Raw genomic sequence first — 17876 nt, 5'->3', positions numbered from 1 at the left:
CAGATTCTCATTACTGCTTTTCTTGAAGCATTTGTACATACAACGTACCCATCACAGTATAAATCTTTACTGAATACGGTCTTCGATTAAAATCAAGGTTCGAGATAAAGTGAGAAATTAAATCTTGTTTTTATTTTTCCTTTTTTTGCACAGTATATATATAAATATATACAATCCGCCAATTTAAATGAGCTATTTCGAGCACTTCTACACTTTATATATTTTTTGGTAAAAAAAGAAAAGATATGACACATTTACTATGTTTTTCTGTCTAAAAGGAAAAGCATAACTAGTATTATTAGATGTATAATATGAAGAGAAAATGGATAAGATTCGTAGAACGAATAGGAAATGTTTTATGGAAAAACAATCTCATATTTTTTTTTATATTTATTCTCTCTAATAATATAAAATTACGTTAATAACACGAGATGCGTATGTTACAATATTTCACAATGTAACATGTCTTCGATACAATTATATAGGAAGCGATTGAAGAATTGTCTTGCTCGCACGATCGCATTGAACTAATTCTTATATATCATCGTAGAAATACCGATACAAGTACATATTTTGATTCATAAATTGTAACAGACCTAAAACTAATTTTGTCGGATTTAAAATTAATATTCCTGTAAGATGTAAAAGAGTTTGGTTTGTAGATATGTAATTTAATTATTATAATATAAAAAGAAATATTGAATGCCAAGTCACATTAAAAAAATGGGAATATAAATATGCATAAAAAATTTATTTCTGATATTGTTTGGCATTTAATAAGTTTTTAAAATTTATAAGAAAAAAATTGCAAAATTTAAATTAAAAAAACAATATTAGCACATATTTATACGTCAGGAGACTCTTAACACATAGATCCGCCACTGTTTGTAATTATTGGCTATTTCCCGAAACTAAAAATTTGATTATTTCGGCGGAGACTCAACTTCAAGCCTATTCGCTTCCGAAGTACAAATAAAAAAAATCGAAGATTTCGCTTAAAAACAAACAATCGCGCGCATTCTGTTATGTAACCGTTGTAAATTAGATATACCTGGTATAAATAGTACGAGAACTATATTACAAAAATATACAGCGTCAGTAAAGTAACGCCAGTTACATCCACATTAAACCATCTCAACAATTATGATTTCTTATTTCTATAACTAATTACATAAATACATCTTATATACATCCTTCGCATATGATTCATGTTAGTTGGTAGAAACAGTATTGCATACATGTGTTGAATTCACTATTTTGAATAAAAAATACGGAAAATAATATATCGCGTGGCGACAATGGTATCATTCCTTTTTCTATTTGACCTGTCAAAAAATTAGATTTATGCAATTTATTTTATGCTGCGCGTCAATATGACACTTTTAAATAAGGTGACTAAATAGTCGATTATAAAGATCTTAAAATATAGCCGAAAAGCGATACAATCAAGTTAATCAGCGTAATTCCGTTAACCACCAGGCCTCTACACACAACTGAACTTGACACCTGAAAATTTGACATCAATGTAAATTCTGAGATGGAGATATCCTTCCGAGACATTTTCATTCATACGTTCACAATCGCGTTATGTATAATAATTGTCTTTACGTTTTTGTAATATGAAACTTTCAACGTATTAATGAATATTGCACACGCGCTTGCAATTATCTTTGACATGAAATTTTAAGACGTTCTTCTTTAGTTGTTTCGAAGGTAATGCGTATTAAATATTTTCTGAATCAAGATGCGTTCGATTGTACAATTATATTTAAAAAATTATATTTAACATTAATTTAGTTAAAATTATATTTAACTATTTTAAAGTAGAATTAAATGTTTGTACCATCATCACTGGAGTAGCAGTTATGGCAGTGGAGCTTGTGATTTCGGACGCGTACGTCCGTTCCCATCAATCCATCGCCGAGACGCACATGGCATACGCAACACTTAAAGCATTCCATATGATAGAACAATCGTAGACTTTCGATTATCATCGCAGCGCCTCGACCTAAAAGATTTTAAGGATATTTATAATGATGAAAGAATGTTTTATAGTTTTAACCTATTACATTACCTAATTCCTCTCCGCAGTGTGAACACTTCTTTTTCCCACTCACGCTCAACATTTTTTCCTGATTCCCGTTGTTATTTGCGATTGGCGCATGTTGCGTTTTTTGAGATTGTAGCGTGTATTGGGGCGATTGATGTTGCACAGTCAAGTGTTCTTGATTGTGAACTTGCTCCGGCCTGAAAAAATTTTTTTCATAAATCCTAAAAAGTAAGACTTTGATAAAAGTCTAGTTATAAGTCCAAATATAAATAAAAATTATTTTATTATTAAAGAGATATTTACGTATCATTATTGTAAAATAAATATAAATATCTACAATTTATAAAATAAATTCTTTTGTAAATTGCTAAATATCAGTTAAATTTACCTTCGCCTTGTTAGAAGAGGTTTCTCTTGCGTTTTATTCTGTACCCTTTGTGTTAGAGTTTGTATGATAGAATCTGGTAGCGGTTTACTATCTGCCCGAATTGGAGCGTTATATGGTACGGAAGTACCAGTTACATGCGGCTGAGATTTTCGCGCCGGTGATCGTTGATTTCTCTCATTAATCCTCCTTTGTTCTGCTTCCTGTCAAGAAATAGTAAAAATTTATCTATGTATGATTATATATTACTAGATAAGTATTCGATTTTATTAGAAATTAGATTAACTAAAAAATTAAATCTTTAAAAAAAACGTAATAAATTATTTACTCTCAACAAATTTAAGATTTAATATATCTAATGTATCTAATCTACCTTTATAAAAATTGCGGCCTATATAAAGAAAATAATGCTTGTTCGAATCAATAGAAATAATTATAATACATACTTGAATAAGCCAATGTTGATAGTTCACATCATGAGCACCTCTTGGCACATCACTTTTTCTTCGCTGAACCCACTGATCACCTTGAACAATTCGTGGACGCGGTACCGCGCTTAATGCCTGTAAGGTTTGCCTGGACATTTGTTGACCAGTGTGATTTCCGAGTGTTGTTTGTACCGCATTCTCCCGAATGGATGCATCTACTTGTTGAGGAATGGAATCCGCGGATGGTATACGGCTATTCCTATATAAATTCCCAATTTAATAATACCAATTATCATGTTGCTACATGTGTGATACAGTTTATTACAATCATACAAAAAGATTTTATTTTAATTTAGATATAATTTAGTTAACCTTTATTATATAATCAAAGAAAATTTAATATAATAATAAATATTAATGTGTAAGATGATTTGCGTATCGTATTTACCTGATTGTAACATCTCTTTGTCTCTGATCTAGCATACGTGGTTTAGAAAGTGGAATCGGCGGTGGCGGTGGTCTCCTTCTCGATGCATCTTGAAACTGCAAGTTCGGCATCGAAGATCTGTAATTCACCGCAGGCGTATGATATTTGTACTGTTGCGTGTTATTTTTAATAGAATTCTGCGCAACGTCTTGCAACGATTTCCACTGTTCCTGTAACTGCTCAGCCAATCTGAGCTGCTTCTGCTCGCGATAAACCAAATTATTGCGTTGTCTCTTTAATTCTTCTTGTTCCAATTGTAGAAGTTCCCTTTCCACTCGTAATACTTCCTAAAAGTATATACATATAAAAGTATACATATGCATACGATATATCTATAATTGCATTTATAATTTTTACATGCACGTTTAAAATATTAGATACAATTAGAAATTTTCAAGCTCTTTCGCGTTAATTTTAATTATTTTCTTTTAAATAGAAACAATTATTACTAAAACATAGCAAAAACTTTAAATATTTTTCATAAATACGTTAATTCAAAACATTGTTACTTTTTTGTTTGCTAACTATCCTTATATATGATTTATCTATTCAACATATTATTATGCAAAAAGATATCAATTCTATTGAATCAAGCTGAGATTAGTTAAGATATGTGAAAGAAATTTAAAAGAGATAGTAATAAGAAATGAAAGAGATTTCCTATATGAATATTTATATAAAAGAGTTCCGTGCAAACAAGCGACTAAAACAGTGGTGAAGACAACTGTTGTCTTACCCCAGAAGGGAATTCATCTTCGTTGCTGCTCAACCCAGCACCGACCAATGCCTTGTTCTGCGAATAATTAGCAACGATCCCTCTATCAATATTTACACTACGCTATATACTTGATTTACACCATACTACTGAACAATTAAATCTCTCGGGCAATGTTATAATAATAAACGTGACTACCGTGCAATTTCTCAATGTATAAATAAAAAATAATGAATACTAAAACATTGACGAGAATCAGGATAACATTGCCCAAAGGATAATATTTCCAAGCTACCGGTTAAAAATGCGTGCTTCGGCAAGAAGAAATTTGTGCATAGTTTCAAGTTTCCCCGGGAGGGGGGAGAAAATAAAAAATAAATAAATAAACGATTCAACAGAAATGTCATAGAAAGAATATACTCGGAAAATAAACAGATACCTAAAAAATTCACTATCTACTTCTAAATCAGCTTCTTTTTCCTCCGTTAGTCTCAAGTTCAAAGAATACAAAATTGAGTGAGTTCGCTTTACCTCTTGCTCGCGAATTTGACTTTCCATCGTTCGGATGCGCATCTCCTCCTTGCGACACGCATCAGCGACTCTGCGCTCTTTCGCCTCGATCTCGTTCTGCATCCTCAGTTGTTCCGACTGCGACTCAAGCTCCTCGTCCTTTCGCTTGTCTCCGATGTACTTTGCTTCCTCCTCGGTCATTTGTGCCTGAGTCTCCCGCTGTTTCGCTGTCTCATCGTGTTGCTGTTGCGGTTGCTCGTGTGAGGAATCTTCCTGCTTGCGTGCGCTGTCGTCCCTCTTACGAAATGCGTCCTCATTGCAGCGCAATATTGCCTCCCTCTCCAGTTGCATCTTTTCTTCCTCGAGTTCGCGCAGTTTATGGGCCAGTTTTTCCCCCAAGTCACTATGGCATTACAAATATATTTGATGATTTATCCATCCCCAATGTGAATTAAGCATTCTTTAAATAAATAAAATCTAGAAGATGCTTAAAAAACTTGAAATCTTTCGGATTGTTCTTTACATTTTTATTTTTAAAGAAATGTTTCTTTTATATCAGTCTTTTATATCCGAAAGAATAGCAGAAAAAATGTTACGATAATTCATCCTGTACCTGTTGTATTCGCGATTGTCACCGTATCGCCACTGTTCTTCCTTCTCGAGGACCTCGATGATCTCTCGCTCTTTCTTCGTTATTTCATCCTCTTCGGAGGAAGTGACACTGGCGCCGAAGGGCTCGCTGCTCTGTCTACTGTGCTGCGACATGTCGGGGCTAACCGGCTGCTTCGCCCAGTCCTCGACATGTCCCAACTCGACCCCGGAGTCTCTCTCGTGGCTCGAATCTTGCTCGTAATTACTGTCGGTGTCGTACGAGCGACGATGGAGTTGTTCGATGCGTCTCTCCTCGGCAAGAATCGCCGCCATATCTGGTGGTTTCGTTAGCGTCAACTCGGGTTCGAGATCGTCATCGTTGACCTGCTACAACAAAATCAAAAATGTTCTTCGTTTACAAATCTGTTGATTTAACGTGATTATTTTGGTAGAAGCTGAGATAAATAGAAACGACGGTTTCGCGCTTACCCCTTCAATACCAAGGAAATCGGAGCGTCTCGTGCGCAACTCTTTCTTGATTCTGCGAGTGGAGTTCAATCTCTTGAGCAGCTCCGGCGGAGGAGTCTCTTCGTCGCTCACATCCACTGGAGGTGGCGGTGGTTTCTCCTTCGGGGGTTCTACGCTCGTTGGTGGACTCAGAAGGAAAGATTGATCGGCGATTATCTCCTCGTTGTTGGACAAAGTTAGCGGTAAAATCTGTAAATAACAAAGAACATTTACGTTGTGAATGTCTCTGAATTATCCCATACAATTCTAGTACTGGAAGTGTGCAAATAGTTCAAATTCAAATTGCGTCGAATCCATTGTGATTCGAATCTGAAAGATTCAAATTCAAATAATTCGAAAATTTTGAATCAATTATTCGATTTTAAATCTATTTTTTAATTGTGTTATTTATATATTCTGCGCGAATATATAAATAGAACAATCTTGTCAGCGCATAACAATTTTCGTGCCTAATTGTCGATTAATAAAACTTTTCTACTCTTTTTAAATCTTATAAACTATTTGAAAATATGATAGATAATCGTCTTTGTAAATTTGTTTCAATTCAGATTTGTATCATGATCTTAAAAAATTTTAAACAAAATTTGAAATTGCTTCATTATATTTCCCTGATAAAATGTACTAAAATATTATCACAATTCGACAATAACACAATTTGTAATTATTTATCAGTACAAAACAATACTTAATGTTTATAACAGCTATTATAAATTTTTGCTTAACACATCTTTTGTAATTTTCCAAAAAAATTTTGCAATTAATTTTCTTGTCTATTAACAAAGATCTGCAACGTTGAAAATACTTTATTACTTTTAAATTAACATGTAATGCAAATCTCAGAAAATTTGATTTGAATTCAATTCGTATTCGAATCAAAGAGATTCACTTCGATTCGATCTCGATAAATGTTTCGCACAATGTTTCAAAAGAGATTGAGTCATATGATTTTAAACTAACTTGTTTGGAAATCGGCGAGGTTGGACTCGGAATATTTAGTGTGTCGGCCAAATTGACTTCCTGCTTGGCTAAACTCAGGTTCGTCGGTCGTTCCAGCGGTTGGCCAACTGTCGGCGTGGCGACCATGGTGTTTGGCGCGTCGTGCACATCGACGTCGACGTCGCACTTCTTCATGGTGACGGCAGCGGGCATCCCGACGCTCGCCGACGTCTCTGTCGTTTCCTGCTGCTTGTTCTCGACTGCGGGAGCCGCTGGGCGGTTCGCAACGGCGGTCGCCTCCTCCTCTAGATCCGCTTTCTCGATAACGATCCGTTCCTGAGGAGATGAGTCGCATGTAGCCGAGAGCAACGCATGTAAAATGCAGTTTCGCGCCGTGTGCCGAGATTTTGCAACGCTACATTCTATGCAAATCGACGGATGATGGTCTAGAATGGCGTTTCTCAAATTCGCGAAGATCGGAAACGGATGAAATTTTGATTAAAAGGACAAGATCGTCTCTCGATATCCCGATCGCGCTCATTAGTGCTGAAGGTTACAAAAGTATCCTCCCAACGGGCTAATTAACGTCTCAAGAATATGTTAAAAAATACGTTTTTTGAAACTGTTAATGAGAATAATCATGATACGCGGAGAAAAAAATGTGACACTGCGATATTACAAAAATTAAACTGTTTAATTGAAAAACATATCGCGATTTGCCTCTCCGTTTCTGATTACCCCGATTACCAGATACAGATCAGAAAATAATTTTATGTTGGGCCGTCAAAATAATTATATGCAATAGAAAGCTCAAGCATGATAATGTTGCTGCAACAATTTTGCCATTTTAGCAACCAAGTTAAACATCTGATACAATTTTTTTAATAGTTCAACATAATTATGTTCAGATCTGTATTTCAGCAAAATTATTTCTTTCGAATATTCAAGAAATGTTTATAAAAAAATACTCTGCAATACGTATCAAACAAATGATTAAGTATAAAAGTTATCACAGAGTTATCTCGTTAATGCGAGATAACAATATGCAATGACAAGTAATCGTATTGCAACACTTTCGAGTTGAGATAATACACTCTGAGATTTTCGAGGCGCGTGCATCCGCGTTCGCGAGTTCGATGACGTAATCGTTAAATGACATAATATAACATCGTGTACTTCGCCATCGTAATTCACTGCAATTGTGATCGGCGTATCTTCCCAGCGCCAGTAGTGGTTGCACGAAAAAGAAAAAAAAAGGACGTCGGGAGAATGTCTCGCGCGTACCAGATGTGAAATTCCTGCTGTGGGAATGCACAGGCGCATTTTACCAAGCACCGACGCACCGTTGCGTAATGGCCACATTGGTCTGATGAGTCTCGCAGATCTCCGCGCCTCTCAGAGTGCTCTTTTCTCCGCGATTTGACGCGCCTTTATGAAGACGTACGAGCTCGTATTACGATATCAACCGGCGCGGACTCGAGAAATGCACTGATTTTGGGTAATGATCCGAGTAACGACGATTTACGATCAAGATCCCTTGCATCTTTCGCGCGCATCCGTCACGGGTCTCGTCACAATCGTGACGAGATCAGTTTTGCGGGAGATTAATCTCGTCTACCGCGGATTCCTCGAATACTTTTGTGGAAAAGAACATATATTACTGCACGTAATCTTAATTGCGAAATGTGGGTCGTTGCAAAATCTCTTCGCATAACTGGCGCTGACCGTTTCTTAGAATATTTTAGCATAAATATTGCAAAAAAAAAAAAAAAAATAATTTGCTGAATGACGATGCGTAAAGCATCGTCGAATGAAAGCTTGTCAACTGTGTGTCAAAATCGTATGAGTGTTTCTCATGCATTTTGCGTAACGCCCTTTTCTCAAATTAAAAGAAAGTATAAAGCATTAAGATTAAAAGCGATGGAAAGAAAGAAGCTGCGAAAAAAATATTAAAGAATAAAATACGAAATGAGAGAAACGTTCGAGCAATCTTAATCGAATTGAACCCAGAAGAATTGTGTAGAAATTAATTAAATTCAATAAATTGTTAATATCCCTTATAGCATACTTGATCCTAAGGATGTCTCCAAGGACGTCTTCAGGACGTATAAACGTCCTGCGGATGTCTCATGGACGTCCATAGGAGATCTGTGCTATGTGGAATATCAGTCTGGAACTAATGTGTGCAAAACAAATTTTGTTCCCTACAACTCTTCTCATTTCCACTGTTTCTCAAAGCAAAAAAAAACCCAATAGTTAATAAAAACAGAAAATCATTGCGTTTCTATATAGATAACGTCACTAAAGCTAGTCGTTTATTCAGTACTCTAACATTCTATCTCGTTTCAAAAGTGGACACACGAGTGAGCTAAGGCTGTCAAAAGCTTCTTAGGCTGCCACGAGCTTCTTAGACTGTCAAAGAAATACTACAAGTGCCAAGTCGATCGAGGCAACTCGATCACGCGATCTCTTCAAATACTCTACACGGCAAAATTAAAAAAAACACTTCACTAACACACGCAACACAACCGTTCGGTAGTACCTCTTACCTCACGAGTCATACTCGCAAATCGCATGCAGGTGACGAGCACACAAACACACACACACACACACACACGCGGGGAAAGGGAGAGACTACGTTCACTTTCTCAAGTAATTGCAAGCGGATCGTGCACACGCCTCGAAAATCGCACGGCCGCTAGATCACCGTGATGTCAGGTGTTGTCGGACTGATTAAAGCCGACTGTGAGCGCGCACACGGCGCGATAAGAGGCGTCTTTCGGCGATCGAGGGAGAGAGAAAGAGAGATAAGAGGGCTATCTAGCCTCCGCTATCGAGACACGAGTTCTCCGATGAAGTGCAGGTGCGACGCAATATGGAATTCACCAACCAAATACATTTGTGTGTTGTCCGATTCCAAATAAGATTGATAAGGAAAGAATTTGATCAGGGCCTACCTCTTAGCCCGGCTTACGGACAAATCAGACGCGTGTACGCGATTCTGATAAACGACAACGGAGATAAATCAAACTAATATTATCGATAACGACTTCAACTTCATTTTTATCTTCAGATTACTGGAACTTTACTGATACTGTTCCTTTAGGGATTACTTCGGGCTTTTTTCAGCTGCTGATTAATCTTTAGACAGACGGCAGACGTTCTCAAGGTCTTACGCCCATTTCCACCAATTAACTTTGATTTCGGTTTGAATTATCTTTTCTAGTTTTAAAAATTAGAAAAAAAATAAGTTAAACAGAGATAAGAGTTTACATCTACACGTGTGGAAATGGATATTAGAAACTTTAGACGTTTTCCAACAAGTGATATAGATAACACGGTGCAATACAGTGAATCACCTGCATTTCATTCTTATTATCTATCAATATCAAAAGATGAAATGATTTTCTGTGTTACACTATCTGTGTCAAGTGTATCTCTTGCTGAAAAATGCCCTTTGTAATCCAAGTAAAAATCACTGAACGATTTTTTTTTTTAATTCTAAATCTCATTAAAATTTGTATGTAAGGGTTTTTTTCACTAATTACAAATTTGTTATTGATTTTGCAAAGTTAACAGAAATTACGGACCGAAATTCACAATTTTTATTTAAGCTTAGAAACTCAAATAAAAGAAAATAAAAATATACAATATAACTAAAAAAAAAAAAAATAGAAACTTTCTACGTCTACGTTGTTTAGTTCTAAGTTCTAAGTAGTTTGCTACAGGAAAGCTTATCATGCATTTAAATCTGTTTCAGCTCGATATACTAGACCAACTTGGAACTTTTAAAAATCTGCTTTCTAATCAGCGATATCAAAAGCGCATTTTTTATATTACAGCAACTGGGTTAAACAATTTCTCTAATTTTTCTCTCTCTTTCAAATTGAGATGTTATAACGTTTCAACGTTTGTTTTATTTTATTACTGGTTATCTATTGATCACATATATTTGTGACGCAATCTGTGCAATTGAAAAATAATGTACGATTCTCTCCAAAGGTTAATACGTTTTTTCTCTCTTGCTGTTAGGACAAGTCGTAGAGAAAATCCGATAACATATCGCGCGGAGGACTTCCGAAGGTAGGCCCTGAAGCCGAACGGGGCTATCCGTACAGACATGCGTGCCTCGTGAAATGGCCATTCGTTCTGGGAGTCTACTAAAAAAAGAAAAGAAGCCGTTCGTCGACACGGTGTCCCACACGGGGGCTAACACACAGCTCAAGCAAATCGCTGCTTGCTCGAAGCAATCAAGAGTACATGACGTCTTACCTCTTCGGCGGTATCGAGGACCGAGAGACGCGTGGAAAGAAAGCGATCGCGCGCCGACAAACGAGCGACAACCGTTGGATGAAAATATCGTTGACGGCGACGACGTGGCCTCACATGGTTGCTCTTTTTTACGGTCGGCGCGGTCGGTTCTTTATTAGTAATTAACTGTCACCGCGATTGACCCCCGACTCCGCGCGTCACGCGGCCGATATATCCATCGTACTTTGAACGTTGGCTGTTATTAAAAGAGCGTATTTATGCGCCCTATTAACCGTCGAGATGAACTGCACCAAGGTCTGCGACGACAAGTTGCTTATGTTGTTTAACGTCTTGACAGCTCCCGTAAACACTTCGTCAAAAGTTCATGATTTACGCGCCGTCATAAACGAATTAATTAATTTGTTGAATTTTGACGAGTTAAACGACAAGTTGAATTAAAACTTGCGGGCGCAATGTTTTTCAATCAAGTTTGTTCAATAATAACGTGATAAAAACAAATAAGGTAACTGTACTCTATATGGCCTACTTGCTGTTTCTAAGTAGTTACATGATGAATTGAACAAATAACGTTAGTATGTCGTACAGACTGACAACGTGACTCGTTTGCAACGATTGACTGCACAGTATTCTGTTGTTGACAGTGAGGTCAAAGAAATTTTCCTGATTGTATTTCTCATAATCTAATATTTCACGAGAAAGTTATTCTAGGTTGCATTCTATCGAAAGATGGTTATTATTCTCCGCAGTTTATATTATTGTAGGTAGCTCTATATTTATACTTCACGATGCTGTCTGTATTTAATTTATATTTTTGTCATAACGTTCTACTTATAACCAAAGAAAAAAAATTCTTTGTAAAGTTGAATCAATATGCCCTAAACCAATAATAAGTACACACATATCAATTTAATGTTTTTTACTACTTTTATTACTTCAAATCATAAATTTTAATCCTATTACAAACTACGATTCGTAAGCCATAATTTTAAGAAGGAAAAGTTAAGATACTAAGTCAAATGTTTACTAAATGAATTATTGATAAAAATTGAAATGAAAATACTTCTATATATACTTTAATATACATGTCAACATATTAATAAACATATAAATATAATATTTGGATCATTTTATCATTCATTTTCCTAACACTTTTTTGTGAAAAAGAAGAAAACACAATTAAGTCATATTGAGTACATATGCACTCAATTTAAACTAAATGGTACTTTGTCTAAAAATCTTCATTGCACTCACATAAATATTTGACAGTGTCCCATATTTTAAATTAATTGTTTAGAAATGTTTCCTACTTTAATTCTGGCCATCAATTTTTAATTTTGGATTCAGTAAAAAGTTAGAAAAAAATCGCAAAGTTTAAAACATACAGGGTACAGTTACCTTAGTAAAACTAAAAAAGAAGTTAGAAAAGTCAAAGAGCAAAACTTTGTTATATTTCGCGCGATAGAATGAAAAACGTGAATGTATGAGAAAATAATACGACATAGCAGGTTTCGTTGGCCAGTGTATCTTATATTTCATCGTTGTTCGTTCTCCCTCGGTCGATCTCTTATAATCCATGACAATTAGTCATAATCGCGCAACAAGTGTCGGCGAGGTCCTTTTAAAGTGCGCTACAGAACGTCGCAAGCGTTTCCTCGGGAAACGCCCCGCGATATCGCCGATATTTTAATTGGCCTGCTCGACTTAATACACGATCATAATTAAGATGAGGAGCGATCGAACGTGTTATCACAATGGTTTATTCCCACTTACGGTCGATATCGGCGGTCAACTTTAATCGACCGTTCGTTCGCGGCTTTCACCTTTCGCCGCACAATCGCGAAGGGGATAAAGTTAAACTGCCGATTAAAGTCAATTAATGCCGAGATCGGCCGTCTTTACGTCTTCCTTAAACGGCGTATATGCATATATACTCGATGACGCTTAGGCTGCCTGCCGTTACGTCGCAGACATCCGTAATACCGCAATTGTGAACTCTATTACAAGTCGTTGCGCCGCCGTTATAACGCGCGGTAGCGACGGAATTTCTGCATAACCCGATCTCTAAGTCTACACATCTTAACCGGAGATTATCTTATGGCTTCGCACCTGGGTCGCGCCTATTTACATGACTAACGAATGGTTTACGCAGCTTCGTCGCGCTCAACGAGCGCAGAGACGACAGCAATTCGTTAACGCTAAATTCCTTAAAGATAATAATCCCCTCCTGCGGAGAAGCCCTCGAGCCCCGAAGAACTGGGAAGCGGAACTCTCGAACCGGGTGACTTTTACGAAGCGCGAAGAAGAGCCGCACACGTGGAACGCCCACCCATTAGACGCACAGAGTTGGCACGCGACTGAGGTTGAAGCGACGACGGAGCCGCTTCCTGGAAACCTCGTTCTCTCAGCGTTTCACACCCTTGACGCACCCTGGCATTCCTCGCGCCCGACGAGACGATACGCTCTACGTAGTATAAGGCTTGTCTAGAGGCTGACCAAAAAAGCGGAGGACAGAGCGCCCGGTTGTTATTATCGGGGAAAGATAGTCCTCGCGTGTTTAGGAATTTTTCGAGGCGTTGCCGACTTGCTGATCGCTTCTAACCTCGGCGACGGGGGTTGTCCGCTTGTCCGACGCGCTGACGCAGTTCACCGTGATGAACGGCGTCACCGGCGGCGACGCGGGTGCCTTGCCCTGAGGTACCACTACTTTCTCGCACACTTCCACCACGGTGCGACGTCGTTCCGGAGACAGCAGCGTATCCTCGTGTCGTCGCACACTCGCTGGGGGTAATCTCGACGAGGGCGAGGGCGGAGGCTCCACTGAACTCGCTTGCGGGGACAGGGGCGAGGAGAGCTCGACGGTCGTCGCCGGTTCGGACGTTCTCCGAATCGGGCAGGGAGACTGGCTCGTTGAGGGTTTGTTACTCGCGCTGTGCGCCTTCGAGGGCGAGGTTTTGGAAATGGGCGAGATCAAGACAGAGTCGGGACTCGTTGGCGAGGACTTGGCGGCTTTGCGAGAGAGAGGGGTGGGAATCTTGGATGTGGTGCGGCAAGACGCGGGTTTGGAAACTGGACTGGCTTCGAGAGGGAGGCTAGTCGGGATCGTCGTCGCTCTGACGGCGGGAAACGACAATTGGTATGTCTCCGCGCTAGGGATGGTGTCCGAACACGGCTGAGATTGGGGGAGACTAGAGAGGGGTTCCTTAGACAGGTTCTGCCGCTTCGCTTGGCCAACGAATTTCGGTCTCGCCTGCTCGATGCAGAGTTTCAGACTGGCCGAGACTACAGACTCGTTGGGACTCGACTCGCAATCTGTCTTGAACTCGACCGTGTCTTTGCCGAACGCGCGTACTTTCGAAAAGCTTTCGGGAACCGTTGTTTCTCGCGGAGGTACTTTGGAACTCGGATGGGTGATCGCGCGAGGCACGGAAGTATGCGAACGAAGTGTATTAGAATTAGTAATGGTCTCAATGTGCGACTGTGGCTGTGATTTGTTAGTTGACAGTTTCCCAGAGATGTCAGCAGTACCCTACAGAATCAGAGAGTTACAAACCCAATATGTAGTTATCCGAAACCCATAACCAGAAAGGAAGAAAGAAGTACGAAGGATGTATTGAGACAGAAACAGTGTCCAATGTCTGAGCTTTCACGTGTGAATAGATGAAAAAAGAACGCAGATTTATAGCTAATTGAGTTTTCTTGAATAAGGTGTTTACTCATATTTTGAAAAAAAGTTTCCTAAGAATTCCCAAGAATTTTAGTTAAAATTTAAAGTAAAATTAGAGAATTCCTTAATACAGTTTTGAAATAAATTTATTTTATTTGTATTATTTTATTTTTTTTATCTTTCAATATTCTTTAATCATGCAATCGCAAAGAAAAGTAATTGAGTTTTGAATATTAAATTTGAAAAGATACTAAAAAGAAACTAAATGACGTATAAAGATAATGCACGAATTTAATTCACCGGAAGTCCAGAATTCAAAAGGTTAAACATATAATGCATCGTCTTCTATTGTCACTAATTTTTAAAGAGACAATTTTGTCAAAAAAAAAAGATGAAATTTAAATTTAAAAGTTTCTCAACAATTTTCCTGAGTCATAAAGTCTCATAAAAATTCATGATTTTCAAGAATACAAAATTCTTTGGAAAATTTCAGGTTTACCTAGTAGTAAACACCCTGTTGAATATGAGTATCAGTTAAAAATACGTGAAAATTCGATTTAAAAGTACGAAAAAATACGAATAATTTATTTTTTCTTCGAATATGGGACTTCAGACATTTGAAATGCGAGTTCTCAAAAGTGCATCAATATTTCTCTTACCTTATTCACTGCTACTGCCTCCCGGTGGTTGGTGAACTGTGAATGATTAGCCGTCGCGGTATCGTTCGGCGCTTCTACCGTCGTGCCCGACGTCGATGCATCCTCCTGGACGATAGACGTAGTCTTGACCCTTTCCTCAATAACTTCTCGTCGTTCGATAATCGCACCGCCGGTGTGCTGCACGATTTCCTCGTCGATCGGCTCATCCGCCTGGCTGACCGAGCAACTTACGTCCGCGGTGTGGATACCCGAGTCTTCGCGGTCGGTGTCGTTCAGGAGTTCCGCGGACGACGACGAGGCGGGATACTGGCGTCCATAATCGAGCTCCTCGAGGCTTTGCACGCGCTCGAAAGTGTCCGGACCGCTGGACGCGTCCGCGTCCAAGGAGTCCAGGCTCCTGTGGAAGACGGCTCGCGGTACGCGATACTCCGAATCGGGCGACGAACTCCTCTCGCTGGGCGTCGAGGTGTCGACTCTGTTCTCCGGGTCACGGAAACAGAGCGGATGCTTGCCGACATGTACGACGGGCCCTCGTTTGTCCATCGTATCCTTACCCCTAGAAGCATCCAGAGCGCTGAGACGATCCTTGATTGTCCTGGCGGTAAGCTCGCCATTATGCGAGCGCGACTCATTTGTCGTAGTCGGCACCGAGGACTCGTCGCTGCTACTGTATTTCTCCAAGGTGGACAGTCTCTCCCTGAGAGGCCTCACCGTCTCCAGATCCTCCGTGCTGAGCTTGCGGTGAACGGAACTCTTGCTCTCTCGCTCCGAAGCTTGCTTTTCTAAGTGAGTGAGCCTCTCCCGGATAGAACTCATGTCGCCGGACAATCGGTTGAGGGTTTTACTAGTGGCCTTGTCGCCGTTTTCCGTCTCGTATTTCTGTCTCTCGAGACTTGACAGCCTCTCTTTGATCGATTTCGTGCCAGTGAAGTCACCGGACAGCCTGTTGTTCGTCTTGCCGTCGTTGCTCTTTTGCGACGCCTTCTCAAACACCTCGCGTCGCTTCAATATGTCTACCTTCACCACCGACAGCGGGGATTTACTACTGTCATCGTTTAAGTTCGTCTTCGAACCATTCACTGACGATTTTGCCACTTCCAATTTAGAGTCGATCCCGGTCAAAGATCTCCGCGGTATGTTTTGTGACACTCTCGATACGTAACCGCGAATGGCGCCTTCGTACGTATATTCCTCCGGCTCGGGCGAGCTCGTTGTCGCGGTAGTGCCGGAATCGTACTCCTGATTGTGATTTAGGTGGCCGTGATAAGCACCGCCGAACATCTTTCTCGCGGTAGACGCCGTCGCTGTTGCCGCCGTTGTCGATGCTATTGCTGTACTTGTATCCGTCGTCGCCGTCAGCATCGTTGTTGCTGACGTCATCGTTGCTGTTGCTGATGTGCTCGCGATTATTGCCGTCGTCGTCGTTGCAGTGCTCGTTGTCGTGGATGAGGTCATGTCGGTGGCGTTATCGACATCCGAATGACTCTTTTCGATCTCGCTGTCCCTGTCGCTCTATAAATTTGATAAACAAACATAATGTCATCGAATGACTATTCTCTGAGAATAGACGTCTATAAAATTTTACGCGGTAGAAATTGCACGTTTAATTTGTAATGTTAGACACTTCCTATCGAGCTAATGTAGAAATGACTATTGATTGCACGACAGGTAATTAGGTCAATATTTGTGGGTGACGCATAACGTAAAAAAAATGTAAAAATATATAACGGCCGTGACTATGCGATCAATATTCGGTGAGATCATCGCAATGTGGCGATAAGTTTTCAATTCACAAGCCAACACTCGCATGTAGATTCATGAATTCATGATTTAAAAAAAATTACAAATCTCAAAATTGTATAACTAATGCAATAAGTTTTTGTTTGCCTCATTGAAAAAAAGATATGTATAATTTAATGAATTTTGCCTGAAATGAAAAAAAATGAATAAAAGATATATAAGTTAATAATTAAAAAAAAGATTAATTTCCTTCGTAGAACCTACGTTAATAGGTTTAACGGAATCAAAAAAATACTGTTTCTGAATAAAAGCGAGTCGACGCGTGCGTATCACGCACGAGTTTGAATAATTGCGTACCAAAACACTATGCGTGTCGTCATGCGTATCGCCGCTGACCGAGCTCTTGCCGCTGCTGGTACCGATCCCGAGGTCACTGAGATCATTCGCGTCCTCGTCGTTGTACATAGCCAAGCTAATGCTCAGCTTACGGCCCCTGTTACCGCGCTCCTCCATCATCTCCGAGAAGGTTTTGTTCCGACGACGCTGACGATCGTGCTCCTCTAACTCGAGTTTCTTCACCTCCACCACCCGCTCGATTATATGTTCCTGCCGCTTCCTCCGGCTACTCTTCCAGTTATCCAAATTCTGCAAACGGAATGTTCTCTTTCATTACTGAGAAAACCGCCACTAGTCTTTTAAATAAACTCAAAATATCATATATCAAATTATATATTTAATTTCAATAAAAAATTGAACGTCTATAAATTTTGATAATAATATTTAATTCGATTAATCATTAATTAAAATCAATAAAACAAATAATATAGTAAACATTTTTGTAGCGTAATGACTTAATCTACTGTGCAACATATTATTTTAATTAAAAAAGTTATAAAAATAAAAAAAACAAA

The 17876-nt window shown here is 39.1% G+C and overlaps 1 protein-coding gene across 6 annotated transcripts in view; it reads right to left on the bottom strand.

Annotated features, from left to right (window-relative positions):
• Positions 1–375: 375 nt before the first annotated feature.
• Positions 376–17876, bottom strand: part of LOC105194984 (serine-rich adhesin for platelets) — a 74303-nt gene continuing 56802 nt past the window's right edge. For 2 of the 6 annotated variants that reach the window (XM_039454693.1, XM_039454694.1), the window contains exons 5-18: positions 17323–17610; positions 15226–16737; positions 13502–14428; positions 6652–6966; positions 5656–5883; positions 5189–5553; positions 4597–4978; positions 4087–4143; positions 3312–3637; positions 2882–3122; positions 2439–2638; positions 2075–2247; positions 1844–2008; positions 1484–1506 (exon numbers count right to left, since the gene is read on the bottom strand). In XM_039454693.1, coding sequence (XP_039310627.1) covers positions 1484–1506; positions 1844–2008; positions 2075–2247; positions 2439–2638; positions 2882–3122; positions 3312–3637; positions 4087–4143; positions 4597–4978; positions 5189–5553; positions 5656–5883; positions 6652–6966; positions 13502–14428; positions 15226–16737; positions 17323–17610 — 5202 coding nt within the window. Of the gene's footprint in view, positions 1507–1843; positions 2009–2074; positions 2248–2438; positions 2639–2881; positions 3123–3311; positions 3638–4086; positions 4144–4596; positions 4979–5188; positions 5554–5655; positions 5884–6651; positions 6967–13501; positions 14429–15225; positions 16738–17322; positions 17611–17876 lie in introns of all 6 variants that reach the window. The other 4 variants (XM_011160148.3, XM_011160175.3, XM_011160185.3 and 1 more) reach the window with 4 other exon arrangements.

This window comes from Solenopsis invicta, chromosome 10 (genome assembly GCF_016802725.1).
Source record: "Solenopsis invicta isolate M01_SB chromosome 10, UNIL_Sinv_3.0, whole genome shotgun sequence".
Taxonomy (NCBI): Eukaryota; Metazoa; Arthropoda; class Insecta; order Hymenoptera; family Formicidae; genus Solenopsis; species Solenopsis invicta.
This window is presented reverse-complemented; position numbering and strand designations above follow the sequence as displayed.